The 26,376-nt window shown below is 37.5% G+C and overlaps 1 protein-coding gene across 4 annotated transcripts in view; it reads right to left on the reverse strand.

Annotated features, from left to right (window-relative positions):
* The window catches only part of pias2 (protein inhibitor of activated STAT, 2), a 39,499-nt gene that overhangs the window by 11,199 nt on the left and 1,924 nt on the right, over positions 1 to 26,376 (reverse strand). For 2 of the 4 annotated variants that reach the window (XM_039758328.1, XM_039758329.1), the window contains 8 exons: positions 12,612 to 12,784; positions 12,419 to 12,503; positions 11,948 to 11,998; positions 8,312 to 8,402; positions 6,774 to 6,908; positions 4,210 to 4,315; positions 957 to 1,030; positions 707 to 867 (listed from right to left, as the gene is read on the reverse strand). In XM_039758328.1, coding sequence (XP_039614262.1) covers positions 707 to 867; positions 957 to 1,030; positions 4,210 to 4,315; positions 6,774 to 6,908; positions 8,312 to 8,402; positions 11,948 to 11,998; positions 12,419 to 12,503; positions 12,612 to 12,784 — 876 coding nt within the window. Of the gene's footprint in view, positions 1 to 706; positions 868 to 956; positions 1,031 to 4,209; positions 4,316 to 6,773; positions 6,909 to 8,311; positions 8,403 to 11,947; positions 11,999 to 12,418; positions 12,504 to 12,611; positions 13,081 to 26,376 lie in introns of all 4 variants that reach the window. The other 2 variants (XM_039758325.1, XM_039758326.1) reach the window with 1 other exon arrangement.

Genomic DNA, 26,376 nt, shown 5'->3' on the forward strand with positions numbered 1-26,376 from the left:
ACTGCACCATCACTTTATAGAAAGGATGGAGTTGCCTGGCTGATAAGCAGTGTTATACTTATACCACACATAATGCTTAGTGTTCACACCACAAAATTTGCCTTTAGTCTCATCAGACCACAAGGCTTTCTGACACATCTCTGCATTATTTTATCTAAGTCACGTTTTGAATGTAAAGACATGTTTTTTTCAGCCAGAGCTTCTTGCTTGACACTCTTATATAAAGTCCCATTTTGTACAATGGCTTGGGGATTGCTAATTTGTGAACATCCTCTATATTCACAGTCAATGACTTTTGCAACTCAGTAAATAAAGGCCACTATATAATGACCAAATTAAAAAGAGATTGTTCAAATTATTCAAAGGATGTTTTTTAATTTAACAAAATTCTAAAATATCTCTTGCTGCCTTAGCTTTTATATGAACATGGCCAATATTAACTATTAACAATCTGCAGAGAAAGAGCTTTGTGATTTTAGCATTTCCAGTCCTTTTTGCAAATGATCAATAAATGTTAAAAAAAAAACCAGGGTGTTAAGATAGCCACTGTGGTATCATTTTGACAACGTAAAGTTAAAACCCAACCACTCTATGCATTTTAAATGTACAAGCAATAAGCATTTTTCTCAATTTCCAAGGTTTTCCACAGGTGGAGAATAATTGAAAAACTCAAACATTTGAATATACTCAAAATACTTAAACTTACCCATCAATAATTAGACTTTCATAAGCAGCCTTTTTATCACAAACTGGACAAATCCATGTGGGCTTTTTCTCATTCATTTGAAGGTAAAGTGCTGCATCAAAGCACTGAAGATGAGAGCAAGTAATTGCACGGCAAGGTACTGTCAAACGCATTTTCCCAAGCTGATAAAACACAAATGTGGATTGGTTTGTTACATGTACATTAAATATAACCTAAAGTAAAATTTAAAAGAGAAACCTTTCTTACTTACTGGGCACATTAATGAAACCCTAAGGCTAGTAGTTGCAATCTCACTGTCAGGGTCAGCAGTTAACTTCTCTTTTACTGAAAATAAAAAAACAATTACGGAGGATTTTACTTAAAGAAGCATGATGATACTGAGGAATAGCACTAAAACACAATTATATTTCGAATTTATTTTAAATATGCTTTAAAAAAAAAAAGTTATTTTATCTATGTATATTGCCAACGAAAACACTACACATCTAGTACAACAGATTCAGGAAAATTAGTGTGAATATTATAGGAACAAAAATTCTTTACCCCTGTCTCTCAGTATTAAAAGGGGGATACACAAGTAAAGAAGGATTTGTTCTCAAAGTAAAATTAAATTAGCAAAATAGTGGAAAGATGCAGCAAATGTGTTCTCACATATTAAGGAGATAATGCAAAAACCCAAAATAAAGCAGACAGCCAAAAAGGAAACAGGGCAAAAACGAACGTGAAACCTCCAGCATATTGCCTGAATAAATGTTTCAGGGCAACACTAAATCATCCTCTCAAAATTTCATTTTGAATATAAAAGAACCACAAATTAAATTATCACAAAAGAAAAAAATGTTCTGAGACCCTTTACATTTTATCCATTGCACATGTGTATACGTCTGGTTCAAGGTGGCGATTCTGACATTCAAAACAATATTCTCTGTATAACACCTTCTGAATGCATTAGGTTACCCATTGAAATACCTTGTTCTGTAGAGCTCTGAAAGCTTAATTTTAAATTTGCAATAAAGAATAGCAGCTTGCAAGAATTCTTGTATGCACCAGAGATCCGAACACAAACCTTATAATTCTTTCTGCCTTTCTTATAAAAGCATAATCATTGATTAACCCCAAAAGACACTTCACATCTTCTGTCTAGCAAAAAAGGCAAATCATGTCAGTATGGGCCAAGTCAAAGTCCTGACCTTAACTCAATAGGAATGTTGTGGAAGGAATTGAATCATACAGTTCATTTGAGAAAACACAGCAACATAATGAGCTGAGGCAATTCTGTATGGAGGAATGGGTCAAAAATTCCTCCAAGCCGATGTGTAGGACTGATCAAGACTTACAGGAAATGTTTAGTTGCAGTTAATCCTGCAAATGGGGTTCACATCAGATACTAAAAGCAAAGGTTCACATACTTTTGCCCCTCACAGATATGTAGTACTGGGTGATTATCCTCAATAAATAAATGACTGAGTGTGATATTTGTGTCTCATTTGTTTAGCTGGGTATCTACTTTTAGGCCTTGTGTGAATATCTGATGATGTTTTAAGTCATATTTATGTCTTTCAAGCACCACTATACTTTATGCAGAGCAAAGGAATGTTTTTCCCCAACAATGCTCACAGACAGAGAATTTCACTTTTTATTGACTATATCACAACTCCACTGAGTCACAAGTTTCCATATACTTTGTTAACTGTGCCTTGAAACAGCTTGGAAAATTCAAGAAAAAATGTGAAGCCTTTAGGCAATTAGACAATTAGTTTCTAATAGCAAATTTGCCTAATTGGAGTCAACATATGGATGGATGCTAAGGCCCACCATCAAACTCACTGCCTCATTGCTTGGCATAATAAGAAAATTAAAAGAAATCAACCAAGACCTCTGAAAACAAATTGTGGACCTCTACAAATGTGGTACATCCTAGGGAACAAATTCCAAACTCCTAAAAGTTCCACATTCATCTGTGAAAACAATAATACCTAAGTATAAACGCCATAGGACCACATGACCGTCATACCACACAGGAAGGCAACTCATTCTGTCTCCTAGGGAAGAATGTACTTTGGCACGAAAGGTGCAGATCAATTCCGGGACAGCAACAAAGGGCCTTGTGAAGATGCTGGAGGAAACAGGTAGGCAAGTATCTATATCCACAGTAAAAGAAGTCCTGGATAGAGATAACCTGAAAGACTGTTCAATAAGGAAGAAGCCACTGCTCCAAAGCCGTCATAAAAAAGCCAGACTGCAGTTTGCAGTGGCACAAGCGGACAAACATCTTGCTTTCTGGAGAAATTACCTCTGGTCTGATTAATCCAAGGTTAAACTATTGGGCCATCATTACATTTGGAGGAAAAAGGATGAGGCAAGCCAAAGAACACCATTACAACCGTCAAGCATGGAGGTGGGAGTAAACCATGTTGTGAGGGTTCTTTGTTGCAGGTGGGACTGGTGCACTTCACAAAACAGATGGCATCATAAAGGAGGAAAATTATGTAGATATACTACAGGAACATCTCATGACTTTAGCAGGGAAGCTGAAGATCAGTTGCAAATGGGTCTTCCAGATGAACAATGACTCCAAGCATACCTTCAAATTTGTGACAAAATGGCTTAAGGACAACAAGGTAAAGGCATTGAAGTGGCCATCACAAAGCTTCAAACTCAATCAGATTTAAAATTTGTGGGCAGAACTGAAAATGTATGTGTGAGCAAAGAGGCCTATGAACCTGTCGCAGTTATACCAAGTTCTGTCTGGAAGAATAGGACAGAATTTCAGCAACTCATTGTAAGAAACTTATAGAAGGCTACCCAAAATGTTTGGCTCCAGTTAAACAATTTAAAGGCAACACTACCAAATATTAACAAAGTTTATGTAAACTTGTGACTCACTGGAGTTGTGATATAGTCAATGAAAAGTGAAATCTGTCCGTGAACACTTATGTAAAAATTACTTTTGCTATGCACCAAGGAGATGTCTTAAAAAGTAAGCCAAATTTAAAGTTTTTTTAGTATAAAATCTGTGGAGGGGTTATAAAGAATTCACTTCAACTGTAAGCCTTTAGGCCTTACACTGAGTGCATATGCAATTTAATACAGGCTCAGTTTATAACTGTGCTCAGATTTAACTAGTAACATTTCAATCAAGTATAAATGTTATTTGCCTTCACCTGAAATATTCTGATTAGCTGTTAAAGAAGCAGTTCCTGCAAGATTTTCCTCATTGTATAGAGCTAGGCTATAATCAGAAACGGGCTAAGAAAATATCTAAAAATTTGGAAGTGTTCAATATTTGTACATTTGCCATATTTAACGGTTACATATTCCAGGCCAAAAATAAAGACAGTGATGCTCAGATGCAAACTGAAAAGTTACATATAATGAGCTGTGTTTAACTGAGAACTGGAAGACAAATGAGGAAATGCATAAATGTTACTAGAAAAATATATTTTGACATGTAAAAAGGAACTAACACCGATACAGAATTCAGATAACAGAATAATACTTACTTAGCGCTCTAGAATGGTCCGAGTTTCTAATGCCTTTCATTTTCAGTCTCTGCAACAGTAGTGATGATGTCAGTTGTCTTACAAGGTAAACAGACATGGAATATGTCTGCCAAAAACAGAAAAAGACAGAGGAGAGATTACCTTTAAATTTAAAACATGTAGCTGAAAAACAGATGAAATGCATAAATAAATCCCTACAATTAAAAGAAATTATGATTAGGACAAGTAAATATTTACATGTTACCTGTTAAGGATCCATATATGGCCAAGTAATATCTAACAAAATTAGCAGATATTTAAATACCTTACGCAAAACAATAACCAAAAAAAAAAAATTAACCATAAGATAAACAAGCCAAAACAAACAAGAAGTACAGGTTGACTGATACGACATCTTATCAGTTGTGATGGACAGCCGACATTTCAGTACAGTTTACAATACAATACAGTTTATTCTTGTATAGCCCAAAATCACACAGGAAGTGCCGCAATGGGCTTTAACAGGCCCTGCCTCTTGACAGCCCCCCAGCCTCGACTCTCTGAGAAGACAAGAAAAAACTCCCAAAAAAAAAAAAAACACCTTGTAGGGAAAAATGGAAGAAACCTTGGGAACGGCAATTCAAAGAGAGACCCCTTTCCAGGTAGGTTGGGCGTGCAGTGGGTGTCAAAAGAAGGGGGTCAATACAATAAAATACACAGAACAGAACACATCCTTAATACAGCATAATAAAAATTTTAGAAGTACGGAGCAGAATTTAACAGTAGGTGATATCACATAATAAGATTTGGATATTTTTTTTTAAAAAAGAGTCCTGGAGACCTCATCCATCAAGCTGCCCCCCCATTTTGCCATTCCACGGCTGAAACGTTGCTCGGCCAGCCAATCCGACGAAAGGACCCCTTTTTCCCATGATTCCTGTGATCCTCCATCAGGAATGACATTACCATAGGCAGGCAAACAACTTGGCAGGTGGGCCGTGACACCAATTGCCACATTTTCCACATTTCAGTACGGCCGGGACGTCCTTCAAATGAAGAAAACAGCCTTTGCAGGACAATACATCCCCCAGGACGCTAGATGGCAGCTCCCCTGGATGGAAATGGTTCCCCGGACTCCTGCAGGGCAGCATGGGACATGGAGTCCGGTTCTTCAGCCCTGTTGGGTGCCGTGGGTGTCGCCAGGGGGAGCTCACCAAGAACCAGTGGGATATTACAATGACGTTAACCTGGAAGTACTTAGGAGTCAGGAGGACAGAAACCCACAGTACTTCCGGGGCACCTGAAGAAGGCGTTTGACCGGGAGACGGAATACTTCCGGGTCAGGGACTTTAAAAGGACTATGGGAAACACAGCAGATCGGTTGGAGTTGGGTGGTAGAGGATGGAGCTGCTGGGAGAGGAGGATTGTGTGTGATTATTGTGTTTTTGATTATGGATTTATTATTGAAGAATTGTGGAGTATGCGGTGCTTTGTGAACTTTATTGAAGAAAATATTAAAAGAATCTTCTTGTGCTTTTACAAGTGTGTCTGGGACGTCTGTCTGGTGGGTTCAATGGGGCAACAGTGACCCCTAGCATCCACACAGTTTATATATAAACCAGGCTTTAGATAGTGGTTACTGAAGTCTGAAACACTATAAGCAACTGTCTTTAAAAGTGACAAAGCTAACATTGTACATAATGAATTGTACTGAATTTATTTTTATCAAATTGTTTCTGGTTAGAAAAATATTATATGGACCAAAGATTCAAAACATCTAGTAGTCCACCAGGCTTTGTGAGTCTGCAGTTTGGTTGTCCTGAACTAAAAACCCATAGTTCTGGGCATCTGGACTACCGATTTATTCACCCCTGCAAACTGTCGGAGAAACTGGACAATGGTACAAGTGTAAAACATCCTACATGTTGGATTGACTACCACCAATGGCCTAAAGGGACAAACTGTTGGAAGTTTCATGCTGAAATTGATGAACAGAAGCCAATGGAAAAATAGAGAAACACTATGAAAAACTAAAAATGAAGATCTTAGTCATGTATTGAAAGAGTGGATTTGACAATTTTGCAGTGAAAACATGCCAATTAATGGCATGCTGGTCATGAAACAAACATCTATAATAATAAACTGAAAATTGAAGGAAACTGAATATTCAACAAAGAAAACACCACATTCAGTTCGCAAAGGTAATTGCTGATGAAATCCTAATGCAAGAACATCACTGTTATTGTGTTATTGCCCTAGAAAGAGACCATACTGGAATTAAGGTTGCCAAGGACAGAATAACTCTTTTGGGATATGCTAATACAGTGGGAATGCATAGGTGTAAATATGCTGTGACAGGAAAAAGCTTGTGCCCTCAGTGCTTTAATTTTCATTCATAAAATAATCAGCCAATGAAAATTATATTGTATAAAATTACCTTCAGGCTATGTGTTTAATGTGTATATGAAAAAAATAAATTCTGTATTTAGACTTGGGTCCCATCTATAAGATATCTCATTAGATATATACAAATAGATCTTCAACAGATCTGCTAGTTAAATGGACTATAAAAGAAACTTATTTACCTTTCCAATTTCTGGAGCCCATGTAACAGAAATATTATTGGGTACCGCAGATGACAACCTAACTAGTGAAGTAATGTTTAATGGGCGCCCAGGTCTCTTCTGTTCCACTCCATTTTTAGGTGGCGGTGCATATCCCTAAGAAATAAAAACTATCGGTAAATCTATGTACCAGGTAATATAATCATATAATAAAACACAACCACAGTAACTTAACAAAATTGAGAAAATCAGGTATATTTCTTCGATTTTGTTGAAAACCAAGCAAACACTTACTTCATGGGTTTACACTTGAAAAGCTTAAATTACCAGTGGGATTTTTTTTTATAAAGATGCCAAATTAGAAACCCTGTGCTCAAATATTAACTGGGAAAACCTTGGCACAGGGTTTCACAGCATGTTTTTGCCAGGGAGCACAGGTGCACCTCAATTTAATTTGACAAACACTTTTTTTATACTCTCCCAAACCAGGTATGCATTCAGTGAGCATGAGTAAATTGAACACAACTTTGCTTTAACTGGAAATGCTGAATAAGGACCAACTGTCCTCAAATACATTAATTAAACATTTTGGCCTTTTTTTTCCTTTCATCAACATAAACGGCTTATATGAATGAATCCCTTCTGTCAAGAAGGAAAATGTATCAGGCTGCTCACACTTTAACTGCAGGGCCATTTTTAGTTATGTCTGCTATCTAAATTATGATCTTAACATAAGTTGATCTTTTCTTCTCTGTCAAGCAAATGAAAATGGGAGCTCTTTAGTCAAAGTGTAATATGCAACACTGAACATTATTTTCCCTGCGCTGTATTTATGCAGTTGCTGTAATATGTCTGGCATGGGCTTGGTTGGTTTTATTCATAAATAAGATGCAGCAAATGGAATGCTGATAAGCAGAGCCATGCTTTGCTATGCTGTCTCATTTGCATATTTACAAACATTTAATTCCATGAATTTGTGCACCAAGGTGCACAACACCATTTGTAAAACATGAGCTTATCATCAAGGTTACAGAATAAGAAAAAACTGATCACACGCTGAACTTTGGAAGAGATATTTCCTTACCTAAGGACATTTTAGCCTCATCCTGTGTCAGTCCTGTATATTCAAGATTCTATCTGTCTTCTTCACCTTACTTTCATCACTTTTCAAATTAGCATTACTTTCAAGGATGCTGATGCTCCATATCCAATTCCACGAAAACAGTATCTATCAATACTTGCTATCATTGAACTGGCTACATGATTTGTTGGTTACATGATGACACATTTTACAAGGCTTTTTCAGAAAAACAGAACATTTTCATGTGTTGCCATTTGGCTTCTCCTAAAATAACTCATTGTTCCCTCTGAATCTCTGTAAACCAAGTTCTGTTAGTGAAGATATTCCTAATGGATGACCTCTGATTTTATTTAAATTGGACATCTCACATTGATAAACTAAATAATTAACATGCATTACTATTAAATCTACAGTACTACATAACATGTCATCTGAGCATGGACAATTAAATAAAGATAAATTAAAAACAATCTCTTACCGGTAATGGAAAAAGTTTGCCATTCACTTTAATGCATAAACTACTTGGGAAATTGTCTTCTTGGGGACAGCTAGTCTCCGCAAGGCAAAACCTACACAAGAAAGCAACAGTGCATACAAGTTGAGTAAGTCAGCTCTGCTCAATTAACATGGTGACAATTCAAAATTGCTACTGCTCACCAAAACTACACAACAACAGCTGGTACAGCAGGCCTTCAGGAGTATACAGATTTTTGCTAATTATAAAGACTGTAATGATATATTTCAGCAAGGCTTAGGCACATGTTACTGAGCATTAAGAAATATAAGTCAAGTGCACAAAGTGCCAGTGCCTGAATAATTAGCAAAGGAAAATAAAAACAAAATGGTTTAACCATGCTATGAAAGTTTGTTAAAGAACTAAATATAATGAAAAAATATACAAATGCACATCACATTCTCATGTGCTTTGCTACACATGTGGTCAATGTCCAGAGATGTGCATCAAAATAACTCATGATTAACCACACTTCACCCTTCAGGATAGATATGCCTCATAAGCATATAAAAGGTTTTCAATAAAGTTCTATAAAACCCTCTGCTAAAAATAATAAGGATCTGTGAATATAGTTGTGTCAGGGTTGGAGGCACTTGCAAAGCCGTCTTAAGCCGATTCACAGCATCTGTGATCATGGCACATCTTTTCTCTTCAGATGGTCAAGCTGGGTGGCGATGTCTGCAAAACTATGGATTAACTTGTGGTAGCCTACCAACCTCAGAAGTTGCTGATGTGACTTTAGGTCAGAGGAGGGTGGATAGCTGGATCGGTGTCTACCCCTTTACTAGACACCACATGTCTATAGGAAAGTGATTTGGGTTTGGAGGAGTCTGCATATTTTCATGCTCAGAGTCAGTGCAGTCACCTGGAGTTTGAGGAAGACAGCATCCAAGTGTTGCTCAATACACAGGAAAAAAAATATGATTTCATCGATATAAGCAAAACACGGAAATTCTCTTAAATTCTGCTGCATAATGTGCTGAAATGTGGCCCCTGCATTTTGTTACTTTAAACTGGCAACCCCTCAGGTGTAATTACTGTGGGCTTTCTCTTGCTGTTCTATTCCATTAACCTTTGCCAGGATCCACACTGAAGGTGAAGCAAACTAAACATTTGAGCTCCTTGCAAAGACCAGGAGCACAAGGTAGGCACTTAATCTGGTCTTGGCATTTACTCCTTAATAGCCCACACTGAACCGGTACTTTTCATGCGATTTATGACCCCAAAACACATGCAAGGCCCAAGTAAAACTTCAGGGCTTGATAATTCCACTCTCCACCATCTTCTCAACGTACTCCTTGTTAATAGCCTTTTTGTGATGCCCTGGGACTTCTCTTACCCAAATGTGATGATGAACAACATTTGTTTAACCCAATCTATTAGTTCATATATGAGGCCATTGTTGAAGGCTGGGTGGTTGACTCTCTACCAGACAGAAATTCACTATTTGACACATTTCACACCATAAACAGGTGTCCCTGTACTGTTGAAGGAATTGAAACACCCCAACCCTGCCACAATATAGATTTCACAACATGGCTGAAGCCTTATCTGTGACGCGTTGATCGAGTCCAGTCTACACAGCAACAGTATGGCCAAGTGTGAGTCTTCCAAAAATTACAGAGGGGGAAATTACTATTGAGTGTGTCAACTTTCTTTAGTAAATATATTCCAATGAGGCTATTCACATAAAAATTCTCACCAGACATTGGTATTAACTAACAAACCACACAAATATAAAGAATTCACAACATTAAAGGCAAGAAATAAAGGTAAATGTAATAAAGTGGAATGACACAGGATAAAAAAGTATCTCTTTGCTGATACAAGTTTTGTAGCAATAACATGCTCTCCAAGTACCTGTGGGTGTTATGAATTACAGGTAAAATTCCATTACAACGAACTCCCAGGGACCTAAAAAATATTTTGTTGTAACGAAAATTTTGTTGTAATGAGATTGTTTTGTTACTATATTGCTTTCTTTAACTTGTATCCAGGCATTTGCAATCATTTCAATCGCTTCTTTCGCATTAATTTTAATCCACTCCTGCCTACAAGTTATGCTGACAAGAATTTTTCTCAGTATTTCATTGCGATAATACACTTTCAGGGTGTGAATGATGCCCAAATCCAATAGCTGAAGCACTGCTATGCAATTAGGTGGGAGGAATTCAACGCGAACATTATCTAAATGTGGAAGCATGTTGTGGGCAGCACAGTTATCAATCAGGAGCCGAATCATCCTTTTCTTCTTCATACTGTGAGGTTTCTGAACACTTTGGAGACCCCACCAATCCCCACCCAACGGGAACGACACGCTGAAGTACGTCCCGAAGTGCGATTGCAGCATCTGTGGAAGATTGTTTGTCCGTTGCCGGGGCAGGGCAAAAACTGTAGTGCAGCAACACAGAACCAAATCATAAAAGATCGGGGTCGCACTATAAGTCCCTGTCTTGCACCCCAAAACATGAGGTAGTGTCTCAGTACTTCTGCAAAACCAGCTTTAATCAGCTTGAAACAGGAACGGCACAGTTATTTATTGTAGCGTGATCTGCCACTCTGCTATACACAGACACAGCAGTCAGGCAGGGTTGTGGCCAGGTCAGTGACCAAGTAAACCTGTTTTCTGAATTTACAATTTACGTGCTCCTAAACTTGCATCACCCACAGAGATCTTTTCTGTTTACTTTGGCGGACAGACGCAGCATAGCTGTGAGTCTGCTATTGCCCCGTACAGATGCAGAGATCGCACTTCAGGATGCTCTTTGGCATGCAGTCTAGTTGGGAGAGGTCCCAAGAGAGTTTACAAATCTCACATTTTCTTGAATGAGTATCGCATTAATAAGAATGTTTCTTGAACGAGCATCACTGAACCACATAAAAACTGCTTTTTGGACGTCTTCAAATGCAGCAGTTCGCATACGTTTGTAACCCGAGATTTTTCTTCTTTTTTTGCTCTGTCTTTCAAGAAAGCTTGCAATGTCGAGGGTGAAATTACAAATTCATTAGCAACGTTTTTTTTCTTTTTGCCGCAATCGAGAGCTGCAAAAAAATTTTTTTTTTTTCCTCTAATATGAACTGTTATTGTTTTTTTTGTGTCTGCCGTTTCTATAGGAGAGTGACAATGAGTTAAATTCCAACGGATGTTTTTCAAATGTTAACGAGCAATAAGCAAAAGATATCACTGAAAACTGCATGAAACAAAAAAAGCTGAGCTGCAGCCACAGAACTAACTGCTCTGTGGATGATTTATTCAGGCATTTCAAGGTCTTTTGGGCACTTCGTTGTTATGAAAGTATATGTTGAATGTACTTTGTAGTAATGAGATTTCTATAGACTCGGGTCATATGGGGAAGCTGTCTGGCCCATAAAAATACTTTGTTGTATTGAAAATGTCATTTTAATGATATTCGTTGTAACGGAATTTTACCTGTAGTTATAAACTAGTTAGGAAGAAAACTGTAATATAAGCAAGAGTAAAAAAAATAAAATAAAATAGAAAACAATTTAAATGTGAGTGATGAAGATGCAGGAAAGTTATCCACATGCATAATTCTAATACATGCAGTTTTCTCAGCAAGCAACTGATATTAACCATACCTGAGCTGAATCTGGACCATATAATCTCTTCTTCCTCCAGGTAGAAAATCCCTTTAAAAAAATACAAGAATAACAATATCATAATCTAGACAAGACATCTCTATCTTAAACAAGAAGGAATTCTTGAATATTTCTTGAATATTTTGTAAATATGTTCATTTCTGAATTTTGGGTGTGCTCCTAAACTAAAGAAAGGTGGTTGGAATGCATATGCTTTAAACAATACAACACGGGACATCCATTGTGTAAAACTATCTTTTATACTAAATCCCCATTTATTTATTTATTTATTTATGTCTGGTATTTGGCACACTGCATTAATCCCCGAGGGGAAGTTTTTAGTCTGTATTGAAACATTTGTTGATCTAATTCACATTAAAAATTATATCAAAAAGAATTACAGGACAAGCTGAGGTCAACAATATGCAGCTCAGTGATTAAAAAATGTACCAAAAAAGAAAAGGCCCATACCTTGAAATGCACACTTCTCGCACCTGCTGTGGAGTCAAAGCAAAGATAAAATATTTCTCTTGGAATCGTTGAATATTGCTTGCACCTAATAAAAAAAAATTTTTTTAAGAGTAGTGACACAAAACTAAACACAGGAAAACAAATACACCAGATATGTATATAAACAGTAATCTGAATGTTTATGTTCGCTTACCTAAGCTTGAAGGCTTTATGAGAATGTCCAGCACATCATAAAATGGCAAACTCCGCAGCTGGACGTCTGGATGCACTGGAGGGATGGGAGCTGGCTGCTGCATGTCTATTCTTGGTTTTGTTTCATGTAACAGTATTGAACTGATGGCTGCTGCTGACTGTGGAGTGACAGAGCTGGAAGGATGAGAATGCAAGTGGGCGATGGCCAAATCAGACTCCACTAATGAAGTACTACTGTCCAGTGCAAAGATTGATGATTTAAGAGATGACAAGTCCGGAAGATTTTCAATAGTTCTGGGATATCGGCGCTTATACAGTTCCTTAATTTTGATTTGAACAGCTGGGATACAGCCACTCTTTATCAAATGCAATGCTCTTAAAAGAAGTTCATGTTTGCGACCACTCTTGTTACGTCCAGCAAAGCCCAATAATACCTGTAGTTCTGACACACGAAAACTTGATACCATATTCTGAAAAATATGAAAGGTCACTTTAACATCGGACTATTTTAAAACTGTAGACTACAAAATAACTTCCTTAATTTCTCTACATCAAGTTAAAAGTACAAAAGAGGGCTACTAGATAAAATAAATTAACAAATAGATACCTAGTTTACTGTTAAGAGTCAATTATAAAGGATTTTTTTTTGCTCTCACTCTAAGGCCAGTATCATACGGTACAATGATCATTTACATTAATTTTCCTGCAATGATTTTAAGACTCATAACCAGAAATGCAAAAATTCATTCAAGAATTTGGACTCATTTAAAATTCTGGGTTTAATATTAGATATTTCATATACTATTACTTGCACAAAGAACCCTGTACCAATTAAAAAGGAAGCAATACAGAACTTTACATTCTAAATACAGTACTATCGAATTACGCAGCTTTTTGCCAAGCGAGTAGAAAATTAATCCATTACCAAAAATTTAAAATGCTGTTCTTTTAAAGTATGGCTCTGCACTTTTAATATCCCATTTAAATATTTTGGAACTACCAAATTGGATTACAGAACAGACTTTAAAAATAAACCAATAAAATACAGCCAAAATATTTTGTACTATTGAACAGTGCCTCAAGAGTTTTTCACTAAAGGCCACATACGAAAAAAATACCCTTTTACCCGAGAATAGTACATAAAACATTTTCTTTGTTGATTTTATGTATCACCCAACTGATAAAGAAGTCATCCAAGGCAAAAATCTAGCTCTTTGAAAAACTTTAATTAGTAAATCATTACAATCTTTGGAGGGGTGGGGGTGTTAATTATTTCCAATTGCAACTGTATTTGCACATTATGTACTGTACACGTCACGACCCTGTGACTAGCACACTAGGGTTGCATGGTATGCTAGCACTAGGAAAGGTCCTGAAAACCCCAAATTTTAAAACCGTACGATTCCAGCATTTTGGGATTTTTAGTACCAGAACTAGACTTCAGCTTTCCTCTCAAATAACCCTAGTCCACCCCATTCCCTTGACACTCTGTAGTATACAGTTGTGCTTGAAAGTTTGTGAACCCTTTAGAATTTTCTGTATTTCTGCATAAACATGACCTAAAACATCATCAGATTTTCACTCAAGTCCTAAAAGTAGATAAAGAGAAACCAGTTAAACACATGGAGACAAAAATATTATAGTTAGTCCTTTATTTATTGAGGAAAATGATTGAATATTACATATTTGAGTGTGGCAAAAGTATGTGAACCTCTAGGATTAGCAGTTAGTTTGAAGGTGAAATTCGAGTCAGGTGTTTTCAGTCAATGAGATGCCAATCAGGTGTGAGTGGGCACCCTGTGTTATTTAAAGAACAGGGATCTGTCAAAGTCTGCTCTTCACAACACATGTTTGTGGAAGTGTATCATGGCATGAACAAAAGAGATTTCTGAGGACCTCATCAGGCTGGAAAAGGTTACAAAACCATCTCTAAAAGAGTTTGGACTCCACCAATCCACAGTCAGACAGATTGTGTACAAATGGAGGAAATTCAAGACCATTGTTACCCTCCCCAGGAGTGGTCGATCAACAAAGATCACTCCAAGACCGAGGGTAACTTCTAAGTAACTGAAGGCCTCTCTCACATTGGCTAATGTTCAGGTTCATGAGTCCACCATCAGGAGAACACTGAACAGCAAATGGTGTGCATGGCAGGGTTGCAAGGAGAAAGCCACTGCTCTCCAAAAAAAACATTGCTGCTCGTCTGCAGTTTGCTAAGGATCACGTGGACAAACCAGAAGGCTATTGGAAGAATTTTTTGTGAACGGATGAGACCAAAATAGAACTTTTTGGTTTAAATGAAAAGCATTATTGTTTGGAGAAAAGAAACACTGCAGTCCAGCATAAGAACCTTATCCCATCTGTGAAACATGGTGGTGGTAGTATCAGGGTTTGGGCCTGTTTTGCTGCATCTGTGCCAGGACGGCTTGCCTTCATTGATGGAACAATGAATTCTGAATTATATCAGAGAATTCTAAAGGAAAATGTCAGGACATCTGTCCATGAACTGAGTCTCAAGAGAAGGTGGGTCATGCAGCAAGACAACCACCCTAAGCACACAAGTCATTCTACCAAAAAATGGTTAAAGGAGAATAAAGGTAATGTTTTGGAATGGCCAAGTCAAAGTCCTGACCTTAATTCAATCGAAATGTTGTGGAAGGACCTGAAGCGAGCAGTTCATGTGAGGAAACCCACCAACATCCCAGAGTTGAAGCTGTTCTGTACGGCTGAATGGGCTAAAATTCCTCCAAGCCGGTGTGCAGGAATGATCAAAATTTACCGGAAACGTTTAGATGCAGTTATTGCTACAAAGGGGGGTCACACCAGATACTGAAAGCAAAGGTTCACATACTTTTGCCACTCACAAATATGTAATATTCGATCATTTTCCTTAATAAATAAACAACCAATATTTTTGTCTCATTTGTTTAACTGGTTTCTCTTTATCTACTTTTAGCACTTGAGTGAAAATCTGATGATGTTTTAGGACATTTATGCAGAAATACAGAAAATTCTAAAGGGTTCACAAACTTTCAAGCACAACTGTATGTGTGGATTGTTCTGTAGACATCATAGGGTGCAACACTCCCACTGCTTTGACACGATCAAGACTTCAGTTGACCCCCAGATTATTGCTTCAAAGTGACCAGGACTTCACAGGGGACCACACCCACCCTCTTATTGCTTTGATGCAATTGATATTTCATGGAGGGCCTTTTATTTGCTTCAATAATTGCACATTTCTGCATTCTATCAGTAGGAAAGCCGTGTGTAGTGCAGCACGATGGTGTAACATACTGGAGAGGTGCTCAAATCTATGGGAGGCAGAGCATTTCTGTTTGTCTCCCTTTGCTTAAACTAGTATTATTCACCACTCCACTCGCAATTCTCTCACACGTCAAGTGCTAGACCAAAAACTACACAGCTTTATTATTGCACAAGATACTCGTCCAGTTTTCAAAACATAGAAATATATTACAAACTAGAATAAACTGGATTGTGCTGTAAAATGCAAAAAGCTTGCTTTGTTAGCTGTTTGTTTTTTTTTTTTTCCTTTAAACCTTTTTGTCTACACTTTATATTGTAGCATTTCTATTTAAAAAGAGTGAAAATACCAACTGAGGTAAATTTTTTACATTATGTAATTTCATATAATTCCAGCATAAGAAACACATCTAACGTATATGGTTATCACTGTACGGAGTTTGCATGTTCTTCCAATATTTACATTAGTTTTCAATAAGTAAGCTCAGTAGAGTTAGCGAAGAACTGCGTTGGTGTGAAAAAAAAACTACAAGGAAAAGAGGCTACTCTATTAATTTCTCAGTGTGGGAATAATCTTTACCTTTTTGCCTTAGGCAGATGCACACTAACTCAGCCCTTCACCAACTCCACTGGACTCAATTACTTAAACCAGTGGTTATCTCTGCCAATTTAACATAGCAAAGCAGCTCTGTCCGAGGCAAAGTCAGTGAGTGAGAGCCTGTTTCATTCCCAGTAGTGAGATGCAGAGATTGCTGGGTTATATTCTTTATGACTGATTTTGCAAAATTTGCAAGTTGGTTTAACTAGACAAATAAGCAGTTATGCAACACCACTGAAACTTTTTGGCAGATTCACACTTGTAACCCCAAAAATATCTTCAATACATCAGTTTTACTTCCTCTCTTGGCCTTTGTTCAGTTATAGTATTATGATAATCTTTATCCTTTTTCCACTACATACAACCCCAATATTGCATAGGTGAGAATTAGCTGGGAACACAAGATACATTATCCCAATACTTAGCCAAAACATGAATTAGTAAAAATTTCTGTACCTTAAAATATTATGTATTGTTTTAAATGTAAAGTATATTGAAATTTATTATTCCCTATTGTCAATCTACTATACTTAAATAAAATCCTTACATTCCACTGAAATCTTTAATGGTCGAAACAGATTAAGCACCTCAGCAATTCCACCAATAACACTTGGAGAACATCTGGGCACTCACTGTATGGTTTTGGGTGTCTGTGCCTTTAAGGGAGTGAGTCAATATGAAAATAGTTTATGTTTCAGTTTTGTTTTTGGTTAAACATGCTCTATAATTAAGTTTGAATGATGTGTTGTCATTATGGGTTACCGAGTGCAGATTGTGGGTTGGGGAGAGGGAATGGCAAATTTATCCACTGTAATCTACTGTATAATACAAAGTGTGCACAAAGTGAAGAGGTCTAAACACTGTCTGAATATACTACATGCATGTTACATTTATACACACACATATACTATTGTTGCATATTTATATTTATATTTATTTATATATATATATAGGCAACTGTTGGAGTGCGGAAAAAGCCTGATGAGATGTACAGATCCACATACTAACATCCAATGCATTACTGGATTAACACAGAAAACTGATGCATAGACTTTAAATATTGCATCTATTGCTGTTATATGTGTGCTGCTCTTTTTTAAGTGGAGTTAAGTTAAAGATTAAATAATTTGTGGGTGAACAAGTGTAAAAACGTAATGTGAGCACAGAATGGACAGAAGGAGGCAAGTCATTTTTTTATATTAAAATGAGATTTTTTTTTTTTTATAGTGACGTTAATATGCAACTTATTCTTAAAAATGGACTTCGTGTTTAACACATTTTAAATAAGGGTTCAGATTTTCTATTTTGAAATAATTGCAAAGCCCAGGTAGGCTGAATTTTCTTAATCCTTTGGCAATGCATACATAAGTTTGCACTGAAAATTTAGCAAAGTGAAAGCAAAAAACAAACACTCAAAACCATACACTGTATTTGATATTTATGAATGTCAATAACAGTTTACTTAAATGCTAGCTGGGTACTTGATGGAAATACCACCTTTTAAAAGCTTTCATTACCAGTAGTATTTGAATATTTTATTAAGAGAAAAAAGCACAGTACAATATTACTCACTTGAATAATGGAGGCACTTTTAATAAAAAACATTGAATGGTCACACCCTTGAACTCGTTCTTACATTTACTTACATTTATTTAACAGGCTGACACTTTTATCCAAAGCAACTTACAACATCTGAGATACAATTTGTTACATTTCTTGCGTTTTTCCAATTGGAGCACAGGTGGGAGAGGTGACTTGCTCTGGGTTACACGGTGTATGTGGTGGGATTGAAGTCCACAACCTTATGGACTGAAGTCCAGAGCCTTAACCATTGCACCACACTGCCTTCTTACATGTTGTATTTCAGTTAATGACATTGAAATATGTGATGTTCCTTTTACTGCAGTGGGCTGGCGCCCTGCCGGGGGTTTGTTTCCTGCCTTGCACCCTGTGTTGGTTGGGATTGGCTCAAGGATGCAACGGGTTGGAATTGGATGGATGGATGTTCCTTTTACTGATAATTTTTCTAATGATGGTTTTGAATATTACTGTTGATGCTACTACTGCAAGCTGTACTGCATGCTATTCTCGGTTTTATAATTCTTCAACTATATTTGATTTTTAAAACCATGTTTTCCAGTTTTGATCTACAAAGCCAGTGCTAAGGTATCGATGATTTTGCCTTAGCTTTAAATTCATTATGTAGAACAGATTTAGACTCTTGTTACTCCCCTCAAAATATGCTGTAAAAAGGGAAGACCTGCTCCAAGTCTTAATGACACCACATGGCAGCTGCGCCGCTCCTGCAGGATTGCTAAACGTCAGTGGAAGAAAGACAGACTGACAGTATCTAAACAGATTTTTAGGACTTCTCTGTTCAACTTCCAGGAAGCAGTTAAGAAATGCAAACATGATTATTTCTCAGATATTGGTATTCTCTCATTCTAAGAAACCCAGGGTCATATTTAATACAATTAATGTGGCTACATACCCCATTCAGAGATGGGATGAAATAGTACCATTCATTCATGTGAGCAGTTTCTTTCACTCTTTGTCAGCAAAATCGATAATATTCGCTCTGGTATTGTTCCAGCAGGTTATGTACTTACTGTTATTGATTATGGCATTGTTTTGGAATCCTTTGATGTTGTTTTACTTGCACAGTTAAAAAGTACTATTGACACACTTAGACCTACATTTTGTCCTCTTGATGGTGTTCCACCAAACCTCCTACTAGAAGCTTTTGATACCTTGGGTCCAGCATTGTTGGCTATTATTAATGGATCTATTAGTGAGGGGATTGTGCCCTTATTTTTTTTAAACATGCAGTGATGCGACCGTGCCTTAAAAAGGCAGAATTAAATCTTGGTGTGTTTGCCATTTTTGGCTAAATTATTTGAGAGAATTACTTGAAAAAACAGAAAAAACTGGTTGATCATCTTACCTCCAATAATTTATTTGAATTTATTCTAACAAACAGGGTACAGCCCTCCTAAAAGTATTTAATGACATCTTTCTTATTACTGACTCGGGTGTGGCAGCAGTCCTTTCTGCAGCTTTTTGATACTATTGGTCATGAGTTCCTACTGTTGTGGTTTGAGTATCTGGTGGGGCTTAAAGGGGCTGCTCTTAAGTGGTTCAGGTCATTTCTTACTGATGGACACTTTTCAGTAACTTTCAATTCCTCTTTTTGTCTACTGCTCCTGTTAAATGTGGTGATCCTCAGGTATCCATTTTGGGTTCTATTTTATCTTCTATACATCTTCATCCTATATGTGCTGTTTTTAGGAAGTTTAATGTTTCTTTTCATTGTTATGTTGATGACATGCAGGTCTATATTTCTTTGTGCAACTCTTCAATGAACAGGCTGCACAACTGTCTTGTAGAAGAACTAAGATCTTGGATGGCTGGCAATGTTCTTGATCTCAATCAAAATAAAACAGAAGTGCTGATAGCTGGTCCTCCTGCCAAAGCTCAAATTGGTTTTGAACTCCTTCCCTTTTTTGCGGACTTTTGCAAACCTTGTGTTCAGAATCTTGGGGTTATTTTTCATGATAAATGGGATAAATTCTGTGGTCAAGAGTTGTTTTTTCCAGCTTTGTCTTTTAGCCAAGGTAAAGCCTTTTTATCTCCTAAGGATCTTGAGAAAGTTACTCATGATTTTACCTTTTCTCGGCTTGATTACTGCAACTCGTTGTATTCTGGGATCAGCAAATCCCTGCTATACAGATTGCAGTTTGTCCAGAAAGCTGCTGCCCATTTTTTTTGGTTGGGGCAAGAAAGTTTGATTCAGTATCTCCAATTTTAGCCCCTTTACACTGGCTGCCCGTTTGTTTCGGAATTCTTTTAAACTTTTGCTGCTGGTTTTCAAATCAATATATGGGTATGCTCCCACTTATTTCTCTGAACTATGTGTTATACACCAGCCATCCAGACAGCTTAGATCTACTGGTCAGTTGTCTCGTTGTCCCTCATACTCGGTGCAAAACTAAGGGGGAATAGGATAGGGCTTCTGCAGCTGCTGCACCTTGTATGTGGGATTCTTTACCTAACAACATTAAGGAGTGAACTGTTTAAAACTAGACTGGAGATGAATTTCTTTTCTGTAGCTTTCAGTGACCTTCAGCGATACTGATGGTTCCTTCCTCATACAGCAGTCATTTATTTTCAGATTATTATTATTAGTTTGTGCTGTGGTTTATTGTATTTTATTTAGGTTTACTGTATATTTCAAAGTTAAGCACTTTGACTACAGCTTTACCGATGTTGTTTTAAATGTGCTCTATAAACAAATTGACACTGACATTTTATTTTTGCCATGGTATTGAATAAGTATCATACACAAAAATTCTGCTATTGTGACATCCCTAATCACAAGCGATTCTGTCGGTATTTCTCAAGTGTATTACAGGCTGAAACAGGCCATCTCTTTGATCACATCACTTTATGTGCACAGAGAACACAGCTTTTGTGAAGGGTTATATTCCTTTGCGAGCGTCAGTTTTCATGCAACTCAGCACAAATCAAAAACATTTTATACCTTGCAGATGCATCATGTGCAAAAGTTAAAAATATTAATAAGAATACATCTAATACAAAGCACATTTAGGCATAAATAAATCCTCTGCAGTTTCTCTCTCACTATAAAACATTTGTCAGAAATTCACACTGCTTTGTTTCTCCCCCAATACATTCCTGGCCAAACAGCACTTCTTATCTCTAACACTGTGTATTCCCAAAGTATTTACCTCCTCCTGCTGACTTTTGTTACATTAATAAATTAAATAAAATCCACCATATAAAGGATCTGTAATTTCTCTACAATGCTCATTAAAACTAAAAATGTAATAAAACATAAATAATCTTAGATAAAATGACTTAGAACCGCATAACCATTGCACAAAAACAAAGTTTTATGGCTAAAACCTTTTACATGCGATAGCTTTGGTAACAATAATACAGCCATTATGAAGGAGAATTTAAGAATGCTCTCTCTGGCTGAAAAGCACTAAGAACTTACTGCATAAACAGCAAAAACACAAAGAGCAGCAGAATTTGTGTATGATGTGCTTCGCAACTAAAAACTAAGAAGTTAAACCAAAAATGCTTCAACAGGAAACCACCTCTGGCAGACCACTAGATCACTACAAGGTAAAATCACACAGATACACACACACTAAAGTATTCTCTCATTCAAAATGGGCCAATTTAAGCCAACATGTATATCTGTTGATTTGAAAGGAAAAGAAAGCCACAGTGACATGGAGAACATATGCAAACAACAGATATGCAGTGTTCTGGCAAGAAAGCCGATTAATTAAATGAAAGCTACTATTAGAATATCTGATATACAATTCTCTGCAACCATTTTCAGCCTAGTTCATATCCCACATTGTAGATAATGCTTAAATAGTTTGATCCTCATAAATATGATGAATGTCACACATAGCCTTAATAGAGATTCACAGAGTCACTATAAGAGGGCATCAAGACAGACACAATACAGAGCTAAATCTCCAAAGCTATGTGAAAAGGGAATATCCGACAACTGGAGAAGTAATAGTTATCCTCCTACTTTAACATACATTGGGCATAATGACCAATACAACCTCTGCCCTAGACCAAATGAAATAAAACAAATTCGGCACTAGCCATCCATGTACTGAACATTTCATGAGTCACACAACAACATATTTACACTAAAGGATACCAGGCCTGTTTAGCGTTGTCAGTTAACCTAACGTAATTGTCTTGGGGAGGAAATTTAGAGAAGGCCCCAGGCAAACAAGGCATAGTCAAAGATCTACATTACTCAGCTGGCAAAGAAAATAAATTCTGAATTATGGAAATGTTGCTAAATCAAGTTTAAAGTGATATGGATCTAAAATTTGCTTCACCTGTTAATTGAATGTGTCTACATAGGCCTTCGTCCATTCACTTTCTAAGGTGCTTATCCTGATCATGGTGTCAGGAAGCCATTGTCTATTTAATTAGGGCTAGGATTAAAGATGGAAATCAATGATAGATGGGAGGCCATTCCATCACAGTCTGTAACTGCCTAGTTTTTTAAAATATTTTAAAATTGACAGCAAAGCAGTAGCAAGGATGTTACAAGGCAGGCATCTTACCATTTTCAAGTTAACTTTGAACCAAAAGAAAAAACTCTGTTAAAAGAAGCAATGTAATTCATTATTTCACTTTCATTTTGGAAATACCTGGTACGACCTTTGCAGCGATTGCCTAATTATATAAACTCTGCACAAAGACATACTGTACACGACTGCCCTATAAGCAGAGGTATCTCAAAAGTCTGAGAGCTTTACCAGCTTTTAGATTGCTGCTAACTCATATTCGCCATATTCACACAATACAAGTATTTAACGTGTTAAATTCTTACAAAATTTGGATTCCAATTTGTGTGACCATGAAATCATTGTTTCTTGTGGATTCAGAAGTGGACTCTAGACCCATGGTGCAAGAAACGTTTAATTTCTCCTTGTATTGTTTCATCTATTGTATTATTTATTATTGCCATTTTACCAATTCTGGAGAACTGATTTGTCATACAGAATTTGATGATGAACTACTGCATTTAGGTTAACAATAAAGATGCAAATTCTAAAGAAATCATGAACGATTCATTAGTTAGGTTTAACACTAGAAATACCAAAGCTTACAAAAAAACTCCAGCCCACCTTAAATCTGCTTGCACCTCTCCATTTAGCGTCTTTGGTCTTGTAAATGTGTCGATAATCCCAAGCAGGAAGCAGCCTGCTATACCACCCCATATACCCACCTACAAAAACCTCTCTCAACTGAAGCCTTGTTTATCAGGGAGTCAGGTACCTAAGCTAAAAAAAATATACACCTCTATTTGGCCTTTGGTCTTGTAAATGTTATTTTAGCCTCCTCCCCATATCGAGAGGAGTCAGATGAGGTGGCTCAGGCATCTGATCAGGATGCCTCCTGGACACCTCCCTGGTGAGGTGTTGCGGGTATGTCCAAACGGGAGGAGGCCCCGGGGAAGACCCAGGACACGCTGGAGGGACTATGTCTCCGGGCTGGCCTGGGAACGCCTTGGGATTCTCCCGGAAGAGCTGGAAGAAGTGGCCGGGGAGAGGGAAGTCTGGGCCTCTCTGCTTAAGCTACTGCCCCCGCGACCCAACCCCGGATAAGCGGAAGAGGATGGATGGATATTTGGAAAACATGCATTTGATGAGTATTCCGTGTCTACAAAGATCTGTGTAAGTGTAGGATGACAGGAAATGCAAGAAATGTTGAACACATAGCTAAAAGACAAAGATTTTCCATGTTTTAGTACTAACGACAAAATGTAGACATGAAATGTATAATTTGTGAAGACTGAAGTCCAAATATCAAATAAGCACTTTCACAAAAGGTACAAATAACAGAAGTGGTGCCCTTTTATTTAAGACTATAACCAAAGAAAAAGAAATCGGGTTAGTGTGGCTTGTTATTGCGACTTCTTCGGTAGTATAGTGGTTAGAGCTGCGGACTCCTATTCAGAAGTTCGAGTCTTAACGTGACCCAAAATAAATGTTTTGTGTAGTGAGCTGCTCTTATTGTTACTATTATACAATAAAAAAATACATTTGATTCGAGTCTGTAACAGCCGCTGTAAATGTATGGTACTTGTAAAGGTTAGCATTTTTTTATTCAGTTTTATGCTCTCAGTCGCATTCACACTCGGCCCAATCTGACACTGCTGTTTTCAAATAAAGACGAGCTATAACAGACGTGAACTCAGATCGGAGAAAGAGAACAGAAGCCCACCCTGCAAGAAATGTCCACTCACATATAAGAACAACGCAGCTGCACCAGGCGTAAAGGCGAAAGATCGCACTGTTTGGATAAAGGACGAAGCCCGGTGTTATCCTGCCAGTCAGTCTGCCCCACACCTATCCTTCAAAGAAACAGCACAGCTTACAGAGCTCACTAACGTATCATGCAAACTCCTGTTTGTGATGGTCTTTACATAAGAAGCATTTATATGTTTCTTATATAAAAGCCAGGTTGAATGTTATTTACCTTAATTTATTAACTTATCTTCCTACTGCATAAAGTCACAAGTAGACTGCAGAGCTTCCTCTGTTTGATTGACAAGGGCATGTTCACAAATTACACGTGTAATGCCACGAAAAATGCCTGCTGACACTTTAGTACGTGAGCAATGGTACAAGAATGCAGTTAGACCTTTTTTTTGGGCACATACACCGTCCAAATCTAAACACTAGCGTACTGAAGAGTCTTGGAAAGTCTTTCTCCTGTGGGGCGGCTGGGATCTTTTCCTGAATAAGATCAAACACAGTTGTGTAGGGTGCGTCAGGTGCTTCCACCTGCAGCTAAAGTCACTTCAGTACACATGTACTGTGTTAGCGTGCCCGTATCGATCAAACACAGGAACATCTGCAGTCTACGTGTGACTTTACGCTGTAGGAAGATAAGTGAATAAATCAAAGTAAATACCATTCGATCTGACTTTTATATACAAAGTACAGTGACTGGAAAAGTGCGATGGAAGCTTCCACCTCAAGCTACAGACTCTTCAGTACGCAAGCGACTCTCCACGCTAGTATTTAGATGTGGATGGTGTATGTGCCCAAAAAAGAAGTCTACCTGCATTCTCGTACCACTGCTCGCGTACTAAAGTGTCAGCATTCATTTTTCGTGGCATTACACGTGTAATTTGTGAGCATACCCTTGCCAATCAAACAGAGGAAGCTCTGCTGTCTACGTGTGACTTTACTCTGTAGGAAGTAAATAAATCAAGGTAAATAACATTCGACCTGGCTTTTATATAACTAACACATAAATGCTTCGTATGTAAAGATCATCACAAAACATAATCACAAACAGGAGTTAGCATGATACGTTGGTGAGCTCTGTAAGCTGTGCTGTTTCTTTGAAGGACAGGTGTGGGGCAGACTGACTGGCAGGATGACGCCGGGCTTCGTCCTTTATCCAAACAGTGCGATCTTTCACCTTTACGCCTGGTGCAGCTGCGTTGTTCTTATATGTGAGTGGATGTTACATGCGGGGTGGGCTTCTGTTCTCTTTCTCCGATCTATGTTCACAGCTGTTATAGCTCATCTTTATTTGAAAACAGCAGTGTCAGATCAGGGCGAGCGTGAAAGTGACTGAGAATAAAACTGTATAAAAAAAAAAGCTAACCTTTACAAGAACCATACATTTACAGCAGCTGTTACAGACTCAAATCAAATGTATGTTTTTATTGTATAATAGTAATAACAACAGCTCACTACTCAAAACAGCTATTTTGGGACACGTTAAGACTTGAACCCAGGACGCTCTGAATAGGAGTCCACAGCTCTAACCGCTGTACTACCAAAGAAGTCATGATAACAAACCACACTAACCCAATTTCTTTTTCTTTGGTTATAGTCTTGAAAAAAAGTGCATTTGTTCTGTTAAACTTGTATCTTTTGTGAAAATGCTTATCTGATATTTGGACTTCAGTCTTCACACATTATACACTTCATGTCTACATTTTGTCTTTAGTACTAAATCATGGAAAAAGTTTGTCTCTTGCATTTCCTGTCATCCCACACTTACACAGATCTTTGTAGACACAGAATACACATGAAATGCATGTGTTCCAAATAACGATATATATTTTTTTTTAGCTTAGGTACCTGACTCCCTGATAAACAAGGCTTCAGTTGGGATCAGAGGGACGGTATAACAAGCTGTTTGCTGCTTGGGATTATCGACACTTTTACAAGACAAAAGACAATGAATGGAGAGGTGCGAGCGGATTTAAAGTGGGCCGGATTTCCGAGTTTTCTCGTAAGCATTGGAAATTCTAGTGTTAAGGAATTTGGTTGCAGCGTGAATACTGAAGTTCCCTTTTTGAATTCACAAT

The sequence above is a fragment of the Polypterus senegalus genome, chromosome 7, assembly GCF_016835505.1.
Source record: "Polypterus senegalus isolate Bchr_013 chromosome 7, ASM1683550v1, whole genome shotgun sequence".
NCBI lineage: Eukaryota > Metazoa > Chordata > Cladistia > Polypteriformes > Polypteridae > Polypterus > Polypterus senegalus.